This window comes from Seriola dumerili, unplaced genomic scaffold, assembly GCF_002260705.1.
Source record: "Seriola dumerili isolate Sdu_G_001 unplaced genomic scaffold, Sdu_1.0 BDQW01000110.1, whole genome shotgun sequence".
NCBI lineage: Eukaryota > Metazoa > Chordata > Actinopteri > Carangiformes > Carangidae > Seriola > Seriola dumerili.
Genome location: NW_019174365.1, coordinates 9,346,351 through 9,368,017, shown reverse-complemented (window position 1 = coordinate 9,368,017; position 21,667 = coordinate 9,346,351). Strand labels below are relative to the sequence as shown.

At 42.0% G+C, this 21,667-nt stretch overlaps 1 protein-coding gene across 1 annotated transcript; it reads left to right on the top strand.

Annotated features, from left to right (window-relative positions):
- Nucleotides 1-1,951: 1,951 nt before the first annotated feature.
- On the top strand, nucleotides 1,952-19,230 carry LOC111223167 (cingulin-like). Its single transcript, XM_022747204.1, has 20 exons — nucleotides 1,952-3,088; nucleotides 3,212-3,306; nucleotides 3,413-3,479; nucleotides 6,692-6,789; nucleotides 7,033-7,165; nucleotides 7,268-7,480; nucleotides 9,536-9,684; nucleotides 10,402-10,428; nucleotides 11,039-11,153; nucleotides 12,277-12,489; nucleotides 12,723-12,812; nucleotides 13,490-13,747; nucleotides 13,925-14,095; nucleotides 14,961-15,122; nucleotides 15,343-15,432; nucleotides 15,549-15,632; nucleotides 15,773-15,891; nucleotides 16,222-16,330; nucleotides 17,346-17,509; nucleotides 17,792-19,230. Exons 1-20 carry the CDS (start codon nucleotides 1,952-1,954, stop codon nucleotides 17,922-17,924), a joined length of 3,627 nt encoding a protein of 1,208 aa, XP_022602925.1. The 3' UTR covers nucleotides 17,925-19,230.
- Nucleotides 19,231-21,667: the final 2,437 nt, after the last annotated feature.

The following is a 21,667-nucleotide window of genomic DNA, read 5'->3' as shown; positions in this document are numbered from 1 at the left end:
GAGCATGAGAGGAGTGGCACCAGTTGTCACCAACCAGTGCTCAGCTACCGGTTGCTGAACGTGTGCAACAACTGAGCCTTTGTTGAGATCTTTATTTACCCAAGGAGCATGTTTACACCTGGGAGCATCCAGTGTGACCAGTGACCAGCAGCTGAGGGCAGAGCACCTTGTCAACAGTTAAAATAGAGGAAGAGAAACATACATGTTTTGAAACTTCAGATCATTGTTTTGATGTCCAACATGGTCTGCAAAACCCGGCTGCTTGTTGTCATGTCAGGACAGCAGAATTCATTTGTTTTTGCAGTGTATTTTTAGTCTCCAGTTTTTCATCCATTAATTAGTCTCTTCACTTTTCATTTACTGCCTATGTGGACACTTTTCCGCATGTGTAGGCTTTACAGTTGATGCTGCCCCAGTTCTCAGTTTCCTCTTAATCTGTCCTTATTATACAAATGCAAACCACGCGCAATGCCAAGTGTAAAGGGGGACGCCTGGAATCTTAAGAATGTTTTTGGGAAAGACAAAGGCTGACTTTGATTCGCTAATCTAACCTCATTGCTAGTCGAGGTGCTGCCTGTTACACTGTAACCAGCGGTCAGTTAGAGTCGGTTACACTTTAAGCCCTGTGAGAGTCAGTGCTGCAGGTACGGACCAATGAAACAGGCTGGGGTCAGTGTGTTACTGAAATTCAACATTAGCAGAGTATAAAACTAAAGATGGATTAGGATGCTGCACATTACTCCGTACATGCTTGAAAGGAGTGACGCTTATTAGATCAACTGCCTGCCACCAGATGAGGAATGCACAGCGGGTTTGTGCATATGTCTGCGCACACCCATTCATATATGAGTGTGTATGTGCATATGCTTGAGCTGATGTCTGTGCCTGCACAGCTCAAAGTAAACAGTCTACGCCTGAGTGACTCTACTCTGAAGTCTGGTGACTGGGGAGACTCTGGCAAAGGCAGAGGCAGAGAGAAAGAGAGGAGGCCCATTCCTGATATAGCCCCTAGTGTTTAATGCTCCACAGAGCCTGGACAAAAGGAGGAGTATTCACCTTCTCATAGTGTTCATCACTAAGCTAATTTTCAGAGTGTATAAGGTGGAAATGATTTTTTTTTTTTTTTGGCAAAAATGCCGTACGTTTTTATGTTCCAAACCCAAGCTAAGATAACCCTGGTGACATCATCATCATCATACATAAAAAATACCAAAAACTCAGTGGATGATTCACCCAATTGTCTTTTTTTGTGTGTCCTATCTATAATAATGATTGAATAAAAACATAAAGTGGTATTTCAACTTGCTTTTGTAAATTAGATGCAACATATTCATCTTTTTGGTGTGAGGCATCTCATACATTCAAACTACTACTACTACTCCACCGTGTTCTCCCTGCCGTCTCAACACACCCTCTGGAAAAAAAAAGAGAGAAAAAAAAGTCGGCCTGGACCTGTACAAAGAGAGTCTGGGTGCCCGGTGGCATATTTGGCATGACATGAATGATATATTCTGGTTCGAGAATGGAATTTAACCTGTAGAGCAGCAAGAGAAGATGACAGCTTCATCAAGATATACCAGCAATCTGATATTTTAGCTGAGCATCACTGACTCCACCTGGGCAGAAGCAGGCAATTCACACAAAAGACGAGGAGGTCATGAAGAAGGAGTGACGGGTTAAAAGGAGGCATCTGAGTTAGGGAGTTATCACTTTTGTTGAAACAGCAAAAAGGACTAGGGCACATCTTAAGCAGTGCAGTGGCTGGGGTCAGTGAGAGTTGAATCCTCTGCAGGTTTGTACTGTGGAATAGATTTTCTTTTATAAAAAAGGATCTCAGCACCTAAACTTTCATGCTAAATGTCCTTGTTGCTTATGTAACCCTGATTTGCATCTCTGCTCTTTTCCCCTCCCTGTCCGACCAGGCTGCTTGCACAGACACCAGGAAGTGAGAATGAGCTCTCTCTCCACTGACAGGAAGCCGCTCGTTGATTATGGCGTTCAGATACGCTTCATCAAGGACCTCCATGACACAGGCGGAGGCCATCCTGATAAATCCAGAGCAAACAATAGTGCAACGCCTCCTTCCAATAAATATGGGGTGGCAGTGCGGGTTCAGGGAATCTCTGGACAGCCTTATGTGGTCCTGAAAGATGGCGAGAAAGGTGACTCATATGGAGTTCAGCTAAACACTCCCACTCCCAGCTCAGGGTCGACGTCGCCCTGCAACAGCCTCCCCAAAACCAATAAAGAACCAGCAGAATTCGCAAACCCCTACATACTGGCTGCAAACACAGGACACTCCCCTGTTTCTCCAGCAGAAGATGAGGATGGGGAGATTTTCGGGAGCCCGCTTAAGCGACCTCCAGGAGACGGTCAAGCAGGAACACAAGGGGACGAGGAAGGTGGAGCTGGAAGAGAAGGACAGGTGGAAAGGCCAAAAGCTGAACCCCAACTCAAAGCAACAGGCAGTGAAGCAGAGAAAAACAAAGACTCGACCGATACGGAGGAGTATAATGAAGCAGGGCTGAAACCTGTCAAATTAAACGGCGTGGGACCCAGAGGGGTCAAGCAAGCTGGCTCCGGTTTAACTGGCTCTTTGGGGAGGTACAGTGGGAAAAAACAGAGAAAAGATTCCCCTTCAGAGTCGTTCCCAGAACTTCCAGCATCAACTGATGAGGAGCCTGCCCCGGCGATCGACACCAACTCCCTGGCTCCCATCAACAAGCTCATCAGTAAATTTAACAGTTCGACACCAGGCAGCGCCCCACAGACCAGAGGCCGCTCTGGAGCGAGGCAGCGGCTCAGGTTTGACGAGCGCAGGAGGTCCAGAAGTCTTGACGCTAGAGGAGAAGTTCAACCAGAAGTTTCCCTCCCCTCCTCTACCTCTCCCATTCTTATGAACCCTTACGCTGTTCCTCCGTCTACGTCCTCCAATTTGTTGATGTCGTCTGCCCCAGCGAGCGGTAGCCTGGGAAGGAGCCCTGCATCTGTTGCCAAGGTGACAGCACTCGAGGCCCCCAAGCCCAGCTTTAAGTCACCAGGGAAGTTTGTTGCCAAGGATTTCCCTCCAGCTCTACCTAAAAAGCCTGTAAGTGCCAGCTATGAGGAGCTTAGTAGCTATTTTCAGGTATTAAATTGTCTCTTTGTTTTGTGTCTTGTGTTTTTTAATGTTTTTTTATTTTTTTTTACTTTGCTTACTTTCTATTTGAAGGAGATACCCCCGAGGAGCCTGAGTCAAAGCACCAAGGCCATCAGAGGGGAGGAGCCTCAGGTCAAGCAGTCTATTTTCAACACTCTCAAAGACAGGTAAACTACAAACAAGATGTACTGAATAGCTAGAGTCACTGCTACAGTATATGGATACACTGAGTTTTCCAGTCTAATCCTCTGTCCAATGTTTTCTCATCCACAGCAGCGACAGTGAGGGATCCCTCACAAAAAAGGCCAACTTTGGTTACGAGACAACCGGCAGTTTTAAGGTACGGCAAGACATTAAATCCCATTATCATGAACAAATGAAACTAGCTCCGGTGCTCCATGTTTAAATCACAGGATTTCAACTGAGCCAGTTCCATTCACTGAAGAAGACCATGAGATGTGGTCAAAAGACACCAACAAAGGCAACTTTGAGACATCATCTCTTATTGTTGATATGACCATAGTTGTACTATTAGTAGCTGCAGCTGCATTGATAGTACCAGCAGTATAATCTAATAATTATACAATATACTGTATATAAAAATATATATTTTTATTTTATATTGCAGCCATCTAACCTAAAACAGCAAAACCAATACTACTGAATGCACTATGATAACAATTAAGACATTGCATACATTTTGAATGGCACATGTTTGAATTTCTCTTTTGTTGTGCATATTGGTCAAACAAAAAGTTGGAAAGTGATGGCGTCAGGAATGGGGCGGGGGGGGGGTTTCTTCTCAGCAGAGCAGTTTTCATAATAAGGTTAACAGATGGTTGGCAGCCAGTCCTCTATTCTGAGGATATGAAGTTTCTATTTTATTCAACTTTGTCTCCCAGGATCCTCTTCTGGCAGGCCAAACGTAGGAAAATTAAGGGGCTTGCTGAGTATTTCTCTGTCAATTTTGGTGCCTGCTCCTCCGTGCTCCTCTGACACCTTATTAAAATAGACTGCGCCATGGTTTTTATGAGGACGCACACGCTACTTCCTTTAAATTTGCATCCTTTTGCATAAATCTACATACAGAAGTAACTCCTTTGTGTCCTTACCTTCTCATATCACATGCACTTGATTATGTATGATCCCTTGTTATGTACTTCTCAGCATGGTTGTGGCCATGGCTGCTTGTGAATTATTTGCCCGTCTTGTCTCTTGGCAACGATGCACCTGCAGAGGGAAGCTGTTGAGGGCTCAGTGTGTGTTGAGAGCGCAGTCATTGAGAGCCATCAATAATTGAGTTGGACTGGAACCCTGCACCAGCTGGGGGTTGGCTTGCCGGATGGGACAGATCCTTCTCAGAGGGGTCTTGTTGTACAAAACCTCATTGCCTTTCATGATGTTAACCACGCTGTCCACTTCAGTGGATTTAGCGGCTGATTTCTCAACCAAGCATCCAAGTGTAGGATGAAGGGGGTTTGAACTGTGTTTTTTGCCCGAGGCGATTTCTTCTCCTGCTCTGCTTGTAAACCAAAACATTGCTTTTGTCTGTGATAAACCAAAACATGGGATCAGAGCAGGATCAGATGACGCGTGTTGTTGTACATTAAAGGGCTCATCCAGAGACTGTTATGGGGCCTTTGTGATACAGCCAAAGTCCTGATTCGTATACTGACACAAGCTCAGCCTTTCACTTCAGAGGCTTACTTGCATTTCACAGTGTAATGTGAAGCAGGGTTCACATTCACTGTGTACCACTAATGTATATGTGGCTCACTCTTAAGAGCTTGTGGTGTGTTTTGACTGGTTTAATGCTGGTGTTACCAGTTAATGTGTGTCAGTGGGAGAGTGACTACTTAATGCACCAAGACCCTGTTTGCTCCCCCGGTTAATTGAGGATCAGATGTTGGATGTGTTGGATTACCTGGGTCCAAGACAGCTGACGTGCTGTATGTTTGTTTGTGTAGAGAGTGAACACTGATGGCTGTTGCTTGTTCAAAATGAGGATTGGTTCATAGCCTCTCTGGTTTGTGACAAAAAACAAAGATAGTTATTTTTTGGTCCCTCATCAGCCATTTGAACCAAACAGCTATTTCTTGCATTTCTGGTTGTGGAAGTAAAACTTTCATCCGTTTGCCACAGACAATGTGAAATCATTCACAGTGAGGACTCCTCCCGGGTGAGTTATCATTACAAGAGATCAACAACTGTGTTAAATAATATCCGGTTCTTCGATAAAAAGTCGCAAGTAAAAAAATACATAAAAAAATTCTTAACGAGGACTCCCAAGGTTCATTACAGCAAAAGACATCCAATCACTGATGTTAAAATTATGAAATTATAATAATGATAATGATAAATTATGTTACATCCACCACTGATTTTGTATGGAATCTTTAATCAATTTACTTTTGGGTAAATCCTGGATTAATTCAGCCACTATGAAGCCGTTTGTTGCGAACAAAATGACAGAGGAATCATTTCATTTCTCTTCCTTACTGTTCACGACCTCTCAGAGTTATCTAGCGACCCGGACTAGAGGCAAGCTCAAATCAGCTATTATTTTAGACCAGGCTTATATTGAGTCTCATTTCCATTATGTGATCACATTGTGTTCAAGTATTTCAGCCATGACTAATGTACATAAAGCATGGGAGGAGAGTCTCTTTTAAGGATACAGCTGATGTAATTCAATCCAAATGCTCAAAAGAATTTATACATATTCTCACTTATGTTATCTTCTGTTAATTATCTCTTTGTGAGGACAGAGAGAAACTGAAACGTCCCAGAACGGGATTATCTACACACTGTCCTGCGGGGGACGAGAAGAAAATGAAACAAATCTGTACAAAGTATATCTTCATAATCCATCGCTGATAAGTAACAGAAATGTGAGGTCCCCTGAGGAGCAAAATCGTCTGTGATCCTCACTTTGTCTCTCTTTCTCTGTCTCCGTGTGTGCGTTCCTGTAATGAGTGTGTAGGAGGATAAGAGAGGTTTCATGGGCAGGCTGCGCTTACACCTCCTTCTCAGTGAGCGCGAGCCGTTGACGAGCGGCGGAGTGGTGTGGGCGACAAACGAGATGCTGCTCCGGCTCTGCTCCCCTGCAGCCTGTCAGAAACTGTTGTTTATGTGGGGAGATCGGCTTTTTTTTTATTTTAATTTTTTTTTGACGATGTCTGAGCACAGTGGCAGGGTCTGTTCTCCCTGTCAGAAACTAGGGCAAGAAATCAAAGACATGTTTTTTTTTTTGTTTGTTTTTTTATGTTTAAGATAATACAGAGCACATAATGTATGTGCAAGGTTGACACTGACACTCTGTTGCAATGTTTCCAGTCCTGTTCTCTGTCTTTGTGCTCTCTTTGTTCTTTTTCCTCTAAAGCCTCACCCTCAATCTCCTCTGCACGTGTGTGTGTGTGTGTGTGTGTGTGTGTGCGTGCGTGTGTGTGTGTGTGTGCGTGCGTGTGTGTGTGTGTGTGCGTGCGTGTGTGTGTGTGTGTGCGTGCGTGTGTGTGTGTGTGTGCGTGTGTGTGTGTGTGTGTTTGTGTACAGAAGGGAGGATATGATGGAAGTCTCCAAAAGGGGAATTTTGAGGAACTTCAGGATCAACTCATTCGCTGCAAGAAAGAACTGCTGCAGGCCCATGATGAGTAAGGATGTGTGTGTGTGTGTGTGTGTGTGTGTGGGTGTGGGTGTGGTTTTGCATGTACAGTGTGTACACTTAGCAGCCAACAATAAGCTTCCAGTTATTGCTGCTGTGGCTTTTTTTTGTCAAAGGATCGTTTCCCTATAGCCTGATTGATTGGCTTGCTAATGACTCTGGTGTTGCAGTATTAATAATGCGTGTGTGTGTGTGTGTGTGTGTGTGTGTGTGTGTGTGTGTGTGTGTGCAGACTGGCTGAGGAGCGTATGGCGAGAGAGGGTGCAGAGTCTCGTCTGCGCCTACAGGAAGACCAGCTGGCCGAGCTTCAGGAGGAGCTGAGGAGGGTTTCAGAAAACTCATCTCACTCAGACTCACTGCAGACGGTACTGACACACTGCACGGCTGCACACACACGCAACACTTTTATCTGTCTTTTAACTTACTGTCTACTTATCTCTACATTCCCCCCCTCCCTCCCCCCGTAGGATGTGATGACTCTGCAGGCCGATCTGGCTGAGGCTGCCATGTTACGTCATCGGCAGGAGGATACGCTCCATCAGAGGGAGCGGGAGCTGACGGCCCTGAAGGGAGTGCTGAAGGAGGAGGTTGAGTGTCATGACAGAGAGATGGAGGCTCTGAGGGAGCAGTACAGCCAGGACATGGCCCAACTGAGGAAAACCATGGAACAGGTCACACAGGTGGATGGCACTGATTCTTACATTTTGTGCATCAGTCAGTCACACAGAACTTCACTTTGTTGCAGCTCAGAAGTTAGAACAGAAACCCCTGGGGTTTGAACTGTGGTGCAGCAGTAGTTCATTGAACATTTAACAGAAAATACAATTATTGAAATTTATTCTTCATTAGTTGTCAGTAGTTGAGATATAAGGCAAAATGATGTAAAAAAAAAAAACACTCAAAACAGGGATCAAAGTAATAAAATCTGTGCTGATGATATGTGATGAATCCTAAGAGACTTTTTGAACTGACTCGCCAGTAGGCAACTAATGTTGCGCAACAAGAATTTTGATTCGTAAAATTAAAAGACAGATTTGTCACTTAAACACCAGTAATACACCATAAAAAAGCTGAGGTTGTTTGATGTGAGTGCGGTCTCTGCGTGATCGTCAGCTGCTTTATAAACGCTCCTGAGTTGATTTCAGTTGCGTTTTTGTGCAGTTACTTTGATGTAGGATGGGCGTGTCCCGCTGTGTTTTTGACCTGATGGACCCTGACAAAGAAAGAAGATTTTATTTGGCTCAATAAAACTAAAAATGTTGGTTTCGTGCCTCCGACGTCACTGAACACAAACCAAGTCAGTGAACTGAGGAGAGAACAAGCAAGGCACTGTTTACACAGACAGAACTGAATATACTGGTGCTTAAAGAAACGTATAGTAAATACCACTTTAATAGAATAGGACAGCTTCAAGTCCATTTGGCATTTCTTTTATTTTTACTACAAAGTAAAGTTCTTGCACTTCAGAAAGTCTTGTAGTTTTCAGATCATAAACATCACTCAGTGAGTAGTGTGAGGGATTTGTTTCTTTCTTTCTTTGCAGTTTCGGTCAAAAAAGTGAGTTGACGTCTATTTTGTTTTGAGCTTTTGCTATTTGTGTTTGGGATCCACGTAAACTAATATATTTCCATATATGTTTCCCTTTTATTCATGTGATTATCTTCTTTGATGTTGTTTCAGTGTCAAAGTCAGTAACCTGCAGATTACAGTGAAGTTAACCAGGAAGGATTTTTTAACCTCTCTGACGGTCACAGTAAAACCTGCAATGCAGCAATCACAATGAATATTTCTGAATGTTTCCAACAACTGAAATGATTTCTTTTTTAATCTGTTACATCACAGTCTGGCAAAACACTCCTAAGACAGAGACTGTTTCTTTTCAGAGGAGCTCTTCGTACAGAGGTAATGGGAGAGTAGTCAGGTTATACCTGTCAGGCAGTTTGTGTGTCCTGCAGGTGTTATTAAGGTGATTAAATTGTGACTTGATTTTACAGCCTATTATACAACCAGGCTTTGTCTTGCTCTTCTGTTCTATATATATATTCACGGGTGTACCATGAGGTCAGGCTAAGCCTAGTTAGCTCAGTTAGAAAAGAGAATTTCGCTACTTGTGATTGCAATGTAAAAGTTTTCCGGGTGAATTTCTATCGTAGAGTTTCTTTTTCTATCAGTGGACTATTTTTGGAGTACTGTAGGACGTGCTGTAGAAGAAGTTATGGATATACAGGAATAGATCGTTATGCAGATTTTGGAAACAGTAACAGCAGTGTCAGGCAAAACGTAATACACAGCCCGAGAGCAGGAAATAAGCAGACAGGTTGTCAGCTGCTTTTGATGAGTTGATTTATTTAGCGAGAGGAGGATTAAAGCAGCTGGATCGCTGTTTGTGTCGACTGTACCGTTCTCTATCTTGTATGAAGTTTAATGGTGTTATTTCTTATCTAGAAGTATTTTTTAGAAGTTGAAGAGACGCTGATGAAGGAATAAGCTGAACGTTCTCTGTTCTCTGTTCCTTTGTGTCGAGCATTTGCTTGAAAAGAAACTGAATGAAAAGAAAATGTGACAGATTTGGGTGTGTGAGTTCCCTTTGAATCACTGCTCTTATACAGTATCTCATGATAATGAGAAGGGTGATTGAACAGCGGGAATGAACCCGTGTTATACACTGACTCCGATAACTCAAAATATCTTTTTTCCTTTTTTTTTTGTGTGTATGTTTGTTGGTTACGTATCAGTCCCAGGAGCAGATCGAGGAGGAGAGGGAGAGGGTGAACGCCTCCATGTTGACGCTGGAAGAAGAGCTGGAGAGCTGCAGGGATCAGGGAGAGCAGTGGAAGACGCAGCTGGATGTCACCACACAGGACCTGCACAACACCAGAGAAGAGTAAGTAGTCTATAAGTCTATAAGTGTATTTACATAAATATCTTCTCTATTGCATACACATAGAAATTAATGGCAGATGACCCTTTAAAAAAAAAAAAAACATCAATATCAACCACAAGCATAAAATAGCTGTCACCAAAAACAGATGTATTTCGCACTTTGTGCAGATATGGCACCATTTGCTTCTGTATTTTGTGTGTTTGTGTATGGAGGTAACTCACATCAGAGGCCTCTCTAAATTGTATGAATCATTTGTGAGGTTGGAGTGCACCTACTGTATCTCTTTCAGTATCTAAATATGTGTTTAAAAAAAAACACCAGACAAGCATGAAGTAGCGTTCAAAGACCACAAATATGTGGATAAATCAATGTTGAATTTTAAGGACCCAGGATAGAAGATTATATGTCTAAGATTGCAAATTGATTATGGAGCCATGCCATTACTTGGTTAAATCATACACATTCAAAACAGGCTTGTGTTGACAGCTTTGAACTGGCAGTCGTAACATGTTCCAGCCTCGGTCAAGCATCAAACACACTCTGTCGTATTTGATGTTTTTACAATCAGGAGAATTAGTTCAAAGAATCTGTTGACTGAAAACCTTGCTTTAAAAAAAAAAAAAAAAATGTGTTTTTTTTATTCACTCCTGCAAGATAACATTTCTCTGGAGTTATTTTTAATGCATGCACTCTTTCGCTTGACTTTTCATTCGGCAGGAGCGGGAAGCACGTCAGCCGTCGAATGTGAGAGAGGAAATCAGTGTCACTGTGTTTGGTTCGAGTAGATTTAGACAAGTTTCAATCAGAACTTGAGATGTGCTCCCTGAGATTCACCCGAGAAGCTCATAGATCACAGTGGAGTTTGTGTCTGATGACGTGTTTTGATCATTAGATTGGTGAACCCTGACTAACAGTGATCTGGTGATGACAAACCCAATCATGTCAATCGTTCAAGCCAATCATCATTCAGAAATGTACTTATTTACTTCATTGATTGTGTCTTAATGAAGTTATATTGATCAATCATAATTTTTTTTTTCAATCATCCAATCAAAACAACACATTTCCTGATTGAATTGCTAATGGACATAACTTTGAATAAATAAGTAAGTGGTGCATTTCTCTTTAATGAAAGTGTTCCTCCCTAAACAAAAGGCAGATTCTGGATGTGGTGATATTCTTATGGTTATAACAGTAGTTTCGCTCCCTTTGCGCTTTGTTTGTCGTTTGTCGCGCGTGTTCGTGCTTACGGCCTTGCAGTGTGTGTGTGTGTGTGTGTGTGTGTGTACGTCTGTAGTACATGGCAGCTACTTTCACCACTGTGTGTTCTCTAAGATCTACTGTCTTTCCGCAGGCTGCTGAAATCCCGTTTGGAGAAGAAAGAATTTGAGGGCGAGCTGAAGGATCTTCAGAATTCACTTCTCTCCGTGAAGAAACAAATGCCTGATGATGACCGGTCTTTAGCAGAGGTAATTCATGTTCACATTAGTCACGAGGCAGAACACAGATTCTGCTCGCTGTGTGGGTGACATGCAGGGGCTCATCTTTTTTGTTTTACGGTATGTTTAGTTTTTTATATATATATGTATATATATATATATATATATATATATATCTGTTAGAGCAGTAATGCAACTGTGGGATTTCCTTTGGGTGAAGTTTAGATCATTTCTCTCTCATTTTCATTCATTTTTTCTGCACACACACACACACACACACACAAAATCGCCCTGGCACATTCCTCTTGCTCACACACGCATTATTCATCTCTGATTACTTATCCCAAGGAGCTTCAGCGTTGCCATGACGACCTGAAGCGGGCTCGCGCCGATCTGGANTTTTTTCAATCATCCAATCAAAACAACACATTTCCTGATTGAATTGCTAATGGACATAACTTTGAATAAATAAGTAAGTGGTGCATTTCTCTTTAATGAAAGTGTTCCTCCCTAAACAAAAGGCAGATTCTGGATGTGGTGATATTCTTATGGTTATAACAGTAGTTTCGCTCCCTTTGCGCTTTGTTTGTCGTTTGTCGCGCGTGTTCGTGCTTACGGCCTTGCAGTGTGTGTGTGTGTGTGTGTGTGTGTGTACGTCTGTAGTACATGGCAGCTACTTTCACCACTGTGTGTTCTCTAAGATCTACTGTCTTTCCGCAGGCTGCTGAAATCCCGTTTGGAGAAGAAAGAATTTGAGGGCGAGCTGAAGGATCTTCAGAATTCACTTCTCTCCGTGAAGAAACAAATGCCTGATGATGACCGGTCTTTAGCAGAGGTAATTCACGTTCACATTAGTCACGAGGCAGAACACAGATTCTGCTCGCTGTGTGGGTGACATGCAGGGGCTCATCTTTTTTGTTTTACGGTATGTTTAGTTTTTTATATATATATGTATATATATATATATATATATATATATATCTGTTAGAGCAGTAATGCAACTGTGGGATTTCCTTTGGGTGAAGTTTAGATCATTTCTCTCTCATTTTCATTCATTTTTTCTGCACACACACACACACACACACACAAAATCGCCCTGGCACATTCCTCTTGCTCACACACGCATTATTCATCTCTGATTACTTATCCCAAGGAGCTTCAGCGTTGCCATGACGACCTGAAGCGGGCTCGCGCCGATCTGGACAAACAAAAGGGCGAGTTAGACGAGAAGAGCAAGGCACTTCAAGCCCTGAAGAAAGCGGGTGGAGAGAAAGAGGCCGAGCTTCAGTCTGAAATCAGCAGGTTGAAGGAGCAGTCGCAGAAAGACAAGGCCGAGCTGGAAAAGGCGCTCGAGAAGGCAAAGGAGGTGAAGCAGCGTCTAGATTGTGTGGAAAAGAAGTGAATCTGATCATAGAAATATATTTTAAAGATTAAAGGAACACCTCCTGCATCAGAGAAATGGATTTAATGTACAACATAAATAAGAGATTATAGTTTTTGTGTAAATATCAAAGTCAGTAAATTCTACATGTAATATCAGCTTTCTTTTTTTCACCTTCCCCCCTTCCTCTCTCTGTTTTGACCTACATCTCTCTACAGTCATCAGCTGGAAGAACTGTGGTGGACCATGGCGCCAACCTGGAGCTCCAGGAAGCAAACACTCGCCTCAGAGAGAGGCTGGCACGCATGGTACTGCACAAAAAAAAAAAAAAAAAAAACACACATGCATGCAAAATGATTTCAACACACATACAGTACAAGAATAAAAGAAATGGTCTCCCACACAGACGCTATTTTCAACTGAGAGATGTGAAGTAAATTAGATCCAAAGAAAAACTCAAACATGCAAGCGTGGAAAATAATCCCTCTGAGATAAATTTGCATAAGATGTGCATTGTGCTCCGTGTGCGCCGGAACACCAGCGTATCACAGCTGTTTTAGGAGCTTTAATCGTATTACTTACTGATCATGTGAAGAGCGTAGTCGTACACAAATCAGCATAGGTGCAAAGCTCGTACAAATCCGCATGTCAAGGATATGGAGTAAGACTTTGTTTGGATACGGTGGTCAGGACAATCAAGTTTAAAGTATAGAGTCTATTTTCGAACTGTATTTTGAATATGGAGGGACTTTATTATTTGCCATTCCTCCTATTTTACATCACAGATGTAACAATGCAGCGTACAAAGGCCAATTATGAAATACTGGACAAATACAAATGGGTTGCTATGTGGTGAATATTATTCTCTTCTTAACATCACGCACATGAAATACCTTTTACCTACAACTTGATAGTAATAAAAACACAAATCAGTCCACAAGCTACAAATCCCATGTTCATCAGTGGTCATTTTATCGTTCTCCAGACGCGGCTTCACTCCAGCATGAACCGGAGCTCGGAGGCTGAGGAGGCGGTGGAAGCCCTGGAGGATGAGAACCGCTCCCTGAAGTCTCAGCTGGAGGAGGCCAAGAGAGGAGCCACCCGCCTGAGCAAGGAGAGGGATGAGCTGACCCGGCGGCTGGAGGAGAGAGACCTGGAGAGGGACGCCCTGCGGAGGGGCAAGAGCGACCTGGAGGAACAGAAGAGGCTGCTGGACCGAGCCCTGGAGAAGATTAACAAAGAGGTGTGTGTGTGTGTGTGTGTGTGTGTGTGTGTGTGTGTGTGTGTGTGTGTGTGTGTGTGTGTGTGTGTGTATGTGTGTGTGTGTTTTAGGGTTAGAGCAACAGCATGGTTTGCTCATATATATGGAGATATTGAAATTCATCCCCATTTTTCTCGTCTGCGCTTCCTCCACTGTCAGATGGAGATGATGATGGGAGATTCCCGTCAGTCGGTGGCGTCACTGCAAACACAGCTCGATGACTACAGGGAGCGCTCGAGGAAGGACCTGCTGGAGGCGCAGCGCAACAGCAAAGACAGGCTGGCTGAGCTGCAGAGAGCCCAGAGCAACCTGAAGGCCCAGCAAGATGAGGTGAGGAAGAGGTGTTACAAAAAAAAAGAGGAGACGAGAAGGAGGGGGAAAGTAAATCTGCTTGTGCAGCAAAACCCATTTTTTACATTATTTCAGCATTACATGAGTCAAGTGTTATGTACAAAACAAGATCCCTCAAACAATGGAAACTTAACTGTTATCCCATTTTAGCCCATTAGCCTATTATCCTCTATTGTTTCAAAGCCTTTTAAAAGTGTGGTTTTAGGGATGCCAGTGCTGGTCTGTTGATCCATCACTTTCATTTCATTCAGGGTTCCCAGAGTATGAATCCTAAAGACTTTGGTGATGAGCTGACTTTCCCTCTAGCGCCACCTGGAGGTTGACATTTGTGGTTTTTAAGTGAAATCTCTCATCAGCTACTGGAGAGATTACCATAAAATTTGGCACACACACATTCATGCCCCCCTCACCATGAAATGTAATTGATTCCTTGTCTTTGCACCATCATCAGCTCAAAATTCAAGTTTTCTATCAATAAATAACTGCAAAACTAATCAGCCTCAGTTGTTCTTTTCGTTTAGTGCTAATTAAACTAAAACAGTGGTAACCAACATGGTAAATATTATACCTACTTAACATAATGATAACATTGTAATTGAGGACATGTTTACATACTGATGTTAGCACATAGCTCATAGCACTGCCTGCAGCTTATTATCCAGAAGTGGTTAAGACTTACATAGAAATGTGGAAATATACATTTGACATTTACTCTGAGAAAGTGTAGCAGGGATCTAAAAAGAGCATGTATGTCTGGCAAACCCTAAAGTAGTTATGAAAGCAGAAATTGCATGAGAATGGGTGGAATTCCTATAAAACTACATTACACCGTTTTTTCCCCCAGGTTTCCCGTCTGAAGAGGGATCTGCTGGTGTGCAGTGAGGAGAGAGACAGCGCCCAGTTGGAGAGAGATCTCCTCAGCAACCGTCTCAAACACTTGGAGAGCGAGCTAGAGACCGAAAAGAGCACCCACACCGATCGCACCAGGGAGATCAGGGGCCTGGAGGTGAGCCCTCAAGGTCAAAGGTCATGAACTGGGGAATCTAAAGATGGGTGGGAGTGAACCGTGTGAAATTGTGATATCAAATAGCTTTGAGTATAGGGAGATAAGCCCCAAAAAGGAAATATGTTTCAGTATGTATTAATCTCCGTATCTACCTGTGTGTGTGTGTGTGTGTGTGTGTGTGTGTGTGTGTGTGTGTGTGTGTGTGTGTGTGTTCTCGCAGGATAAAATTAAGACACTGGAGATCGAGCTGGATGAGGAGAGGAGCAGTGTAGAGCTTCTAAACGACCGTATCACACGAAGCAGAGATCAGGTGCCACACAAATACAAATATTTGAATACACATGCAAATAAGCAGGAGGCCTTTTTGTATGCAATAGCAGAAAGGATGACAGGTTTACTTACACTGTCTCCTCATTCTCCTCTCAGGTGGATCAGCTTCGCTCAGAGCTGATGCAGGAGCGTTCGGCAAGACATGACCTGGAGATGGACAAGAGTGCACTTGAGAGACAGGTACTGTTCATTCATTCAGTGTCTGGACATGCACACAAACTCTCACTCTCTCACACACACACACACACACAAACTTGGTTAGCACAGCTTTTTGCGGAAATCACTCGTTTAATCACCTCACCGTGCGGCTCCCCTCCCAGTTGAAGGAGCTGAGGTCTCGTGTGGCAGACATGGAGGGACAGACTCGGCCCTCAGCTGGAATCAACCTGCTGGAAAACAAAATTCAAGAGCTAGAGGAGAGACTTCACAGTGAAGAAAGGTACGACTGAAGACAAAAAGAAACAATCTCTATCAGTCAGTCAGCTCCTGCACACTGTCGACACTCATGAAAATTTACTGAGAAGCTGTTTTGGAAAAACAACCCTCATCAGGCTTTTCATATGTCAAATGACAACAAACTTCAAACATATATATTATATAATATAAGGAATAATAACAAATCTTCAGGACCCAGAAATCAACCATCCATAAAAAAAAGACAACACCTGGAATGGAATGAGGGAAAATATGTCACAACATACCCATTAAAGATGTAATTGTGTCAAAGTATCGTTGTAGTATTGTATGAATTTTGAAATTCTCCCCACAGAGAGAAGGCCGGTATCCAGGCCTCTCAGAGACGAATGGAGAGAAAGCTAAAGGAGCTAAACGCCACGTTAGACCAGGAGAGAAGCCAACACGTTGAGCAGAGAGACCAGGTAAATATCAAGATTTGCATGCAAATAATCTTTGCTCTTTGTTCTAGTGTTTGCTGGTTAAATACAAAAAGCTAAAACTCAAACTGGATCTAACCAATTAGAGGAGCAGTTAGACATTTTAGAATATATGCTTATTAAAGGCGCTTTGTTGCCGGGAGTTAGATGATTCACAGCATAGCACAAAGACTGGAAACTGGGTGATAGACAGATAGACAGATAGACAGATAGACAGATAGATAGATAGATAGATAGATAGATAGATAGATAGATAGATAGATAGATAGATAGATAGATAGATAGATATCTTATTATATAATAATAATAATAATATAATGTTAATTGGTGAGCTGAGTTTAGAGGTATAGGTAGGTGTTGATTTTGTAAAAGCTAGCTGTTTCCCCCTGCCTCCATTTTCTTGAGCTAAGCTAAGCTAATTGGCTGCTGGCTCTAGCTACATATTTACCATACAGACACAAAAGTGGTATCAATCTAACTCCTTACAACAAGTGAAATAAGTATTTTCCTAACTGTCTCGCTGTTCTTTCAAAGTCAGTGAAATTTACTCAGTATCAAATATGCTCCTGTGGTTGTCTCAAGTTTCCTGACTCTTTGTTTGTACTAATTTACCTACTCAACAGTTTTAATAATGTAGTAAGAATTATCTATAGATCCTGTTTGACCTACACCTGCTGTTTAATCATTAACGCAGTTCAAACAGTGTTTATTGCTTCTTTTACATAAGACTAATCTCATCTGTACTCCTCCTGACCCACACCCACCCTGACTCGGTCACCAGAACCCTCCCTGACCTCCCTTCCCCGATCATCTTTCTGCTGCCTCCGCCTTTTTTTCAGTGGCCGTAGTTGACCCCCTTACAACCCCACATACCCCCATCAGACCCCTGGCTTTAACCCCTGCCTGCCTGTCTGGCTTCTTCCCCTCCGCTCCCACGTCTTCACCTGTGACCTCCTCTGTTCCCCTCTAACCCCCTGCCTCTCCCTCTTTCCGTCCCCAGCTGTCTCTGCGTGTGAAGGCCTTGAAACGGCAGGTGGACGAGAGCGAAGGGGAGGTGGAGCGCCTGGAGGGAGTGCGCCGCAAGGTCCTCAGGGACTTGGAGGAGCAGCAGGAGCTCCAGGAGGCACTGCAGGCCAAAGTCACAGCACTGGAGGCAGAACTAAAGTAGGACTTAAGTCTGAGAAATAATGTTGAGCATAGATGTTGTTCAATCACAAAAAAAATATGTTAAGTCGGTTTATATTTGATAACTTTACTGTTCCATACAATGTAGGATGACTTCCTTAACTTTTGGTATTTGACAAGTAACCCCATCACTCTATCTTCTTTACACTAGGTGGCACTCTATAGTAACTAGCATTACACATGGCCTCTGTTGATTGAGCTGCATGAAAGTAGAAGAACTGAGTCATGCTGTTGGATTTTCTGTTGTTTGCTTTCTCTCAGGCGGAAGTCACAGCAAACACATCGTGCAGCTCTGGGCTCCTCCACTTTAAGTTCTGAGGATGAGGACGGTTTCTATGACACCAACATCACCTCCATCCTGAATGAAAGCCACCTGCAGACCACCAGCTCCTAGAATAAAATTACTACAAGAAGAAGAGGTTGTTTTTTTTCCAGTACTTGTAAGATTTTGTCAGAAATTTTATCAGAGATTTTGTCAGAGAAAGGTACTCAGGGCATGAAGGACTCGCTTGTGTGAAGAACTCTGTTGCCATGCACTACAGACTTGCCTTGCAGTTGTTCTTGGGTTTATTTTTAGTGCAACAGTCCAACAGAGACAGGTTGTCAGGATAATTAGATTGCAGTTTTTGAGCCTTCAGCTGTGATTATGATTGCTTATTTGCTGTCATGTTTTATCTGTCTTGAGATCTGTTTCGTGTCTTGCTGAAGAGAAGAATTACAATTACAGTTAGAATTAAGGTTTTACTTCTTGAATTATATTTTCAAAAAGGCTCTTTGCTGTTTCTTTTTTGTATTGACCATATAAACTGTATACTACTGCGGTAGCACATTACTGTGGCATGGTTGATGTTCAGAGGTCATATGGTAGCAAGTGATTTTGCCCATTTTGTTTCAGTGACGTCAGAATTGCAAATTCAAATTTGTTTTAAACCAAAAAATAAAATATTTCCTCTTTTTTTTTTTTAACTGTTCCAGTTGTTGGTTTTATCTGTGTTTGCTTACGCATGATAAGTTACATCTGTCAGTGTTGTTAGTGGCTCCAAGTGTTTCTTTGTGTATTGGAAGTGATGTCATTTTTTTTTTAACCTTTGAATGTGACAGTAATGGGCCATTTAAACTGAGCCTATATTTTTACACTGTATTAGCTGTGCATACCTGTTACTCAAGACAATCAAATATACATAAAGTAACACTGTGTATCCTCATAGATTCATTTTCTCCCTATAGATTTTTCTACTTTAATGGCCATATTTCTGAATGTGGTTCAGTTTATCGCTGCGTATTTAGCTTGGTCCATGTGCATGTTTCACTCAAATGCCTTAAAAATTAGTTTCATATCATGTCGTCATTGCATGTGTTGTGTTTGTATGCTGCTGCTGTAATGATTTAAATAGTATGTCCTGCTGTATGTGTGTATGCTTGCCTCGGCTTGCATCTCCTCTGCATTCCTAATGGAAGTATCGTCACCTTAGCTTTGGAAGCGTTCCACATTTCTCTTTGTTGCAACTGCCTGTGATGATGGTGTTATTATATTTTCAACCTGTCACTTTGAAAATTTGTATTGGGGCAATTACAAGCAAGGATGCTATAATTTAAAGTTTGTTTATTAAGCTGCTGGTAATATTCGGTGAAGAGCTTTATAAGCTTCCCAAAATTGTTGACAGATATTTTAAGTACATTTTCGACCATGTGTTCAATAAAAGGAGATATATTGTAATTTTTCCTGATTTTCTTACTTATTTTATCTTTTTATCTTAATATTTAAACTGTGCAATACTTCTGTAGGAAATGAGGGAGAAAGAGAAGCAAAATAGGTTGTCCAGATGTGAACCAGGGAGATTGTGGTATATGGTCGCCATCTTAACCCTAACCCCTGCGTCGGGGGTACTTCAATATACACGTTATACTTTGTTTACAGTTGGTACAAAATCTCATCATCACTTCATTGACAATGTCTGATGAAGATCTCTGGTAGATCTAACCATGTTAAATTTGCTGGGAGCTCTCCGTTTGTTGCCTGACTTAGACTGTAGAACTTTTTTGGATAGGAGTACTCTATACTCTATTTGTCTATGAAAGCCACAGTTGTGCCGCTGGGATAAAATGGTTAGTCTATGAACCATCGTATCCCAGGGGTGCGCCCATGACGTCGTAACCGCCTGCTTTGTGTGCTCAGTGGGAGAAGTGCCAGTTAGAGGCAGGCCTGAACTTAGTACCAATTAATTCACTCGAAGCCTAACCCTCACTTCACTTCAGTTTACACACAATCTCCTACACAAATATAGTTTTCCTCATTACAATGAAGTCACAAGATAAAAAAAAAAACTAGAGCCTTTACACCTAAGAATGTAAGACTGGGAATGGTCCCACAGTCCAATAAGAAATAAAACAGATCGATACATCATTGAAACATCAGCTCATGATTAGTGGAATCAGTATAGTGTACTGTATTGTCTCACAGCAGGGGATATTTTTTTCGGCACATTCAATCATTCATTCATTTATTCATTCAGAGGTACAAGCAGCATGTCTTCAAATGTTGCATCTGGATGTTGGATTTCAAAGACACAGGGAATGACAGTAGTCCTAACATATGCAAGGGCTTTGCTTTGTATCAGAGACCAGTTTAAAATATCAAAAAAAAACTGGAGGCAAGTTCACACCTTTACAGGGATACAGAGAATACAAGATCAAGGCCTGCTGCTGTCCTGCTGTTCTGTGCAGCAGCTCTTCCACAGCTTATCACTGCCAAACAATTCCGCAGGCCTGATGGTTTACTGTCAAAGAGAATTTCATACTTTGTCAGGCAGCATGGCGTCATGGGGTCACTAACAATGAGGTGACAAATAGCTGTAGACAAAAGGATTTTAAGACCAAATCCCCTAGACTGGCTTCTATAGACATGAAAACACCTCAGCACTCATCCGACAGACTTCTCACTTCATCAGAACTGAGAGGAGTTAACGGTGACTGGATGAACATTGTTTAAATGTGTGAAACTGCAGCCCAGACAGTGAATACTTAAAGCTTTACTTTTCACATTATTCTATCCTAGACTTCTTGGTGGCTCATTACAGTCAGTTGATCATAAACTCAGTTTGAATTCTTGACTATCCAAATTTCTTAAAATGTGCCTCATGCAGTCTTTGCAAGGCACCAAGTGTTCAGAGAAGAAGAAGTCAGACAAAGACAATCTATCTTAGAGAGGGAATATGTCAATTATATCAGAAACCTGAGGGTTTCATTATTATTACATCAGTAACTGTTTTGGATTATGCTCAAACTGTCCCCAAATTATTAGCTGAACTTGTTTCAAAAGAGGCTTGAAAATAAGACTGAGTCTTACGAATATTTTGCGTTGATATTCAGATAAAATGTCCCGACCTCGTTTCATTATTTAAAATCTAGATTCTTTTTCTGAGCTTCCTGTCTGAAGCGAGTGAGCAGTGTGGTTCTTTTAGCTCTGGCTGAGTTTCCCCCTTAGAGACTCAGAGTCTGTAATCCTTAGTTGGTTTACTGTAATTACGGAAGACATCAAGCTGTAATCATGACTCCACCTCGTCTAACCTCTATGCCTCCTTCCTCCTTAGGAACACTTTATGTTGTCTTTCATTATTCTAGATAGTAAAGTATCCAATGACAACTATAAATACCGAATATGCATTTCAGTGTGTCAATCAGCCAAAATAAATGACCATGTGTCTAATTAGATCTGGATTTGGAGTTCAGTCCCTGTAATGAATGATGTAGCTTTTCTATATTTTACTGTAGCTCATCATATTATTTGCAGAACTGAAAGTATTAGTGGTATGAGTGTACCGTCGCGATGTGTGAGAAAGTAAGCAGCAGCTTTACAACTTGAGTGGTCAGCATTCATGTTGCTGGTTGTGAATTACAATGACAATGCAGAAATGTTGTTCTGCGCCAGCACTGATCCATGCTGTTATCCTCCTTTAAAACCTCAGAGGAAGACAGGAGGAATGAGAATGTCATTCATAAAATGTACACAAATACTACAATAACACAAATTAGATAGAGAATATACTGCACTAATATATACCTAAACACAGATTTACCCCAACTTCATGACATTCATCCCTGTCAATGGAAAATTTGGTTTAAAATAACAGTCACACT

Coding starts and splice junctions, on each gene's coding strand:
- LOC111223167 (XM_022747204.1), top strand. CDS start 1,952: ATGAGCTCTCTCTCCACTGACAGGAAGCCGCTCGTTGATTATGGCGTT. Junction 3,480..6,691: donor AGACAACCGGCAGTTTTAAG/GTACGGCAAGAC, acceptor GTTTGTGTACAG/AAGGGAGGATATGATGGAAG. Junction 13,748..13,924: donor TGGAGAAGATTAACAAAGAG/GTGTGTGTGTGT, acceptor CTCCACTGTCAG/ATGGAGATGATGATGGGAGA.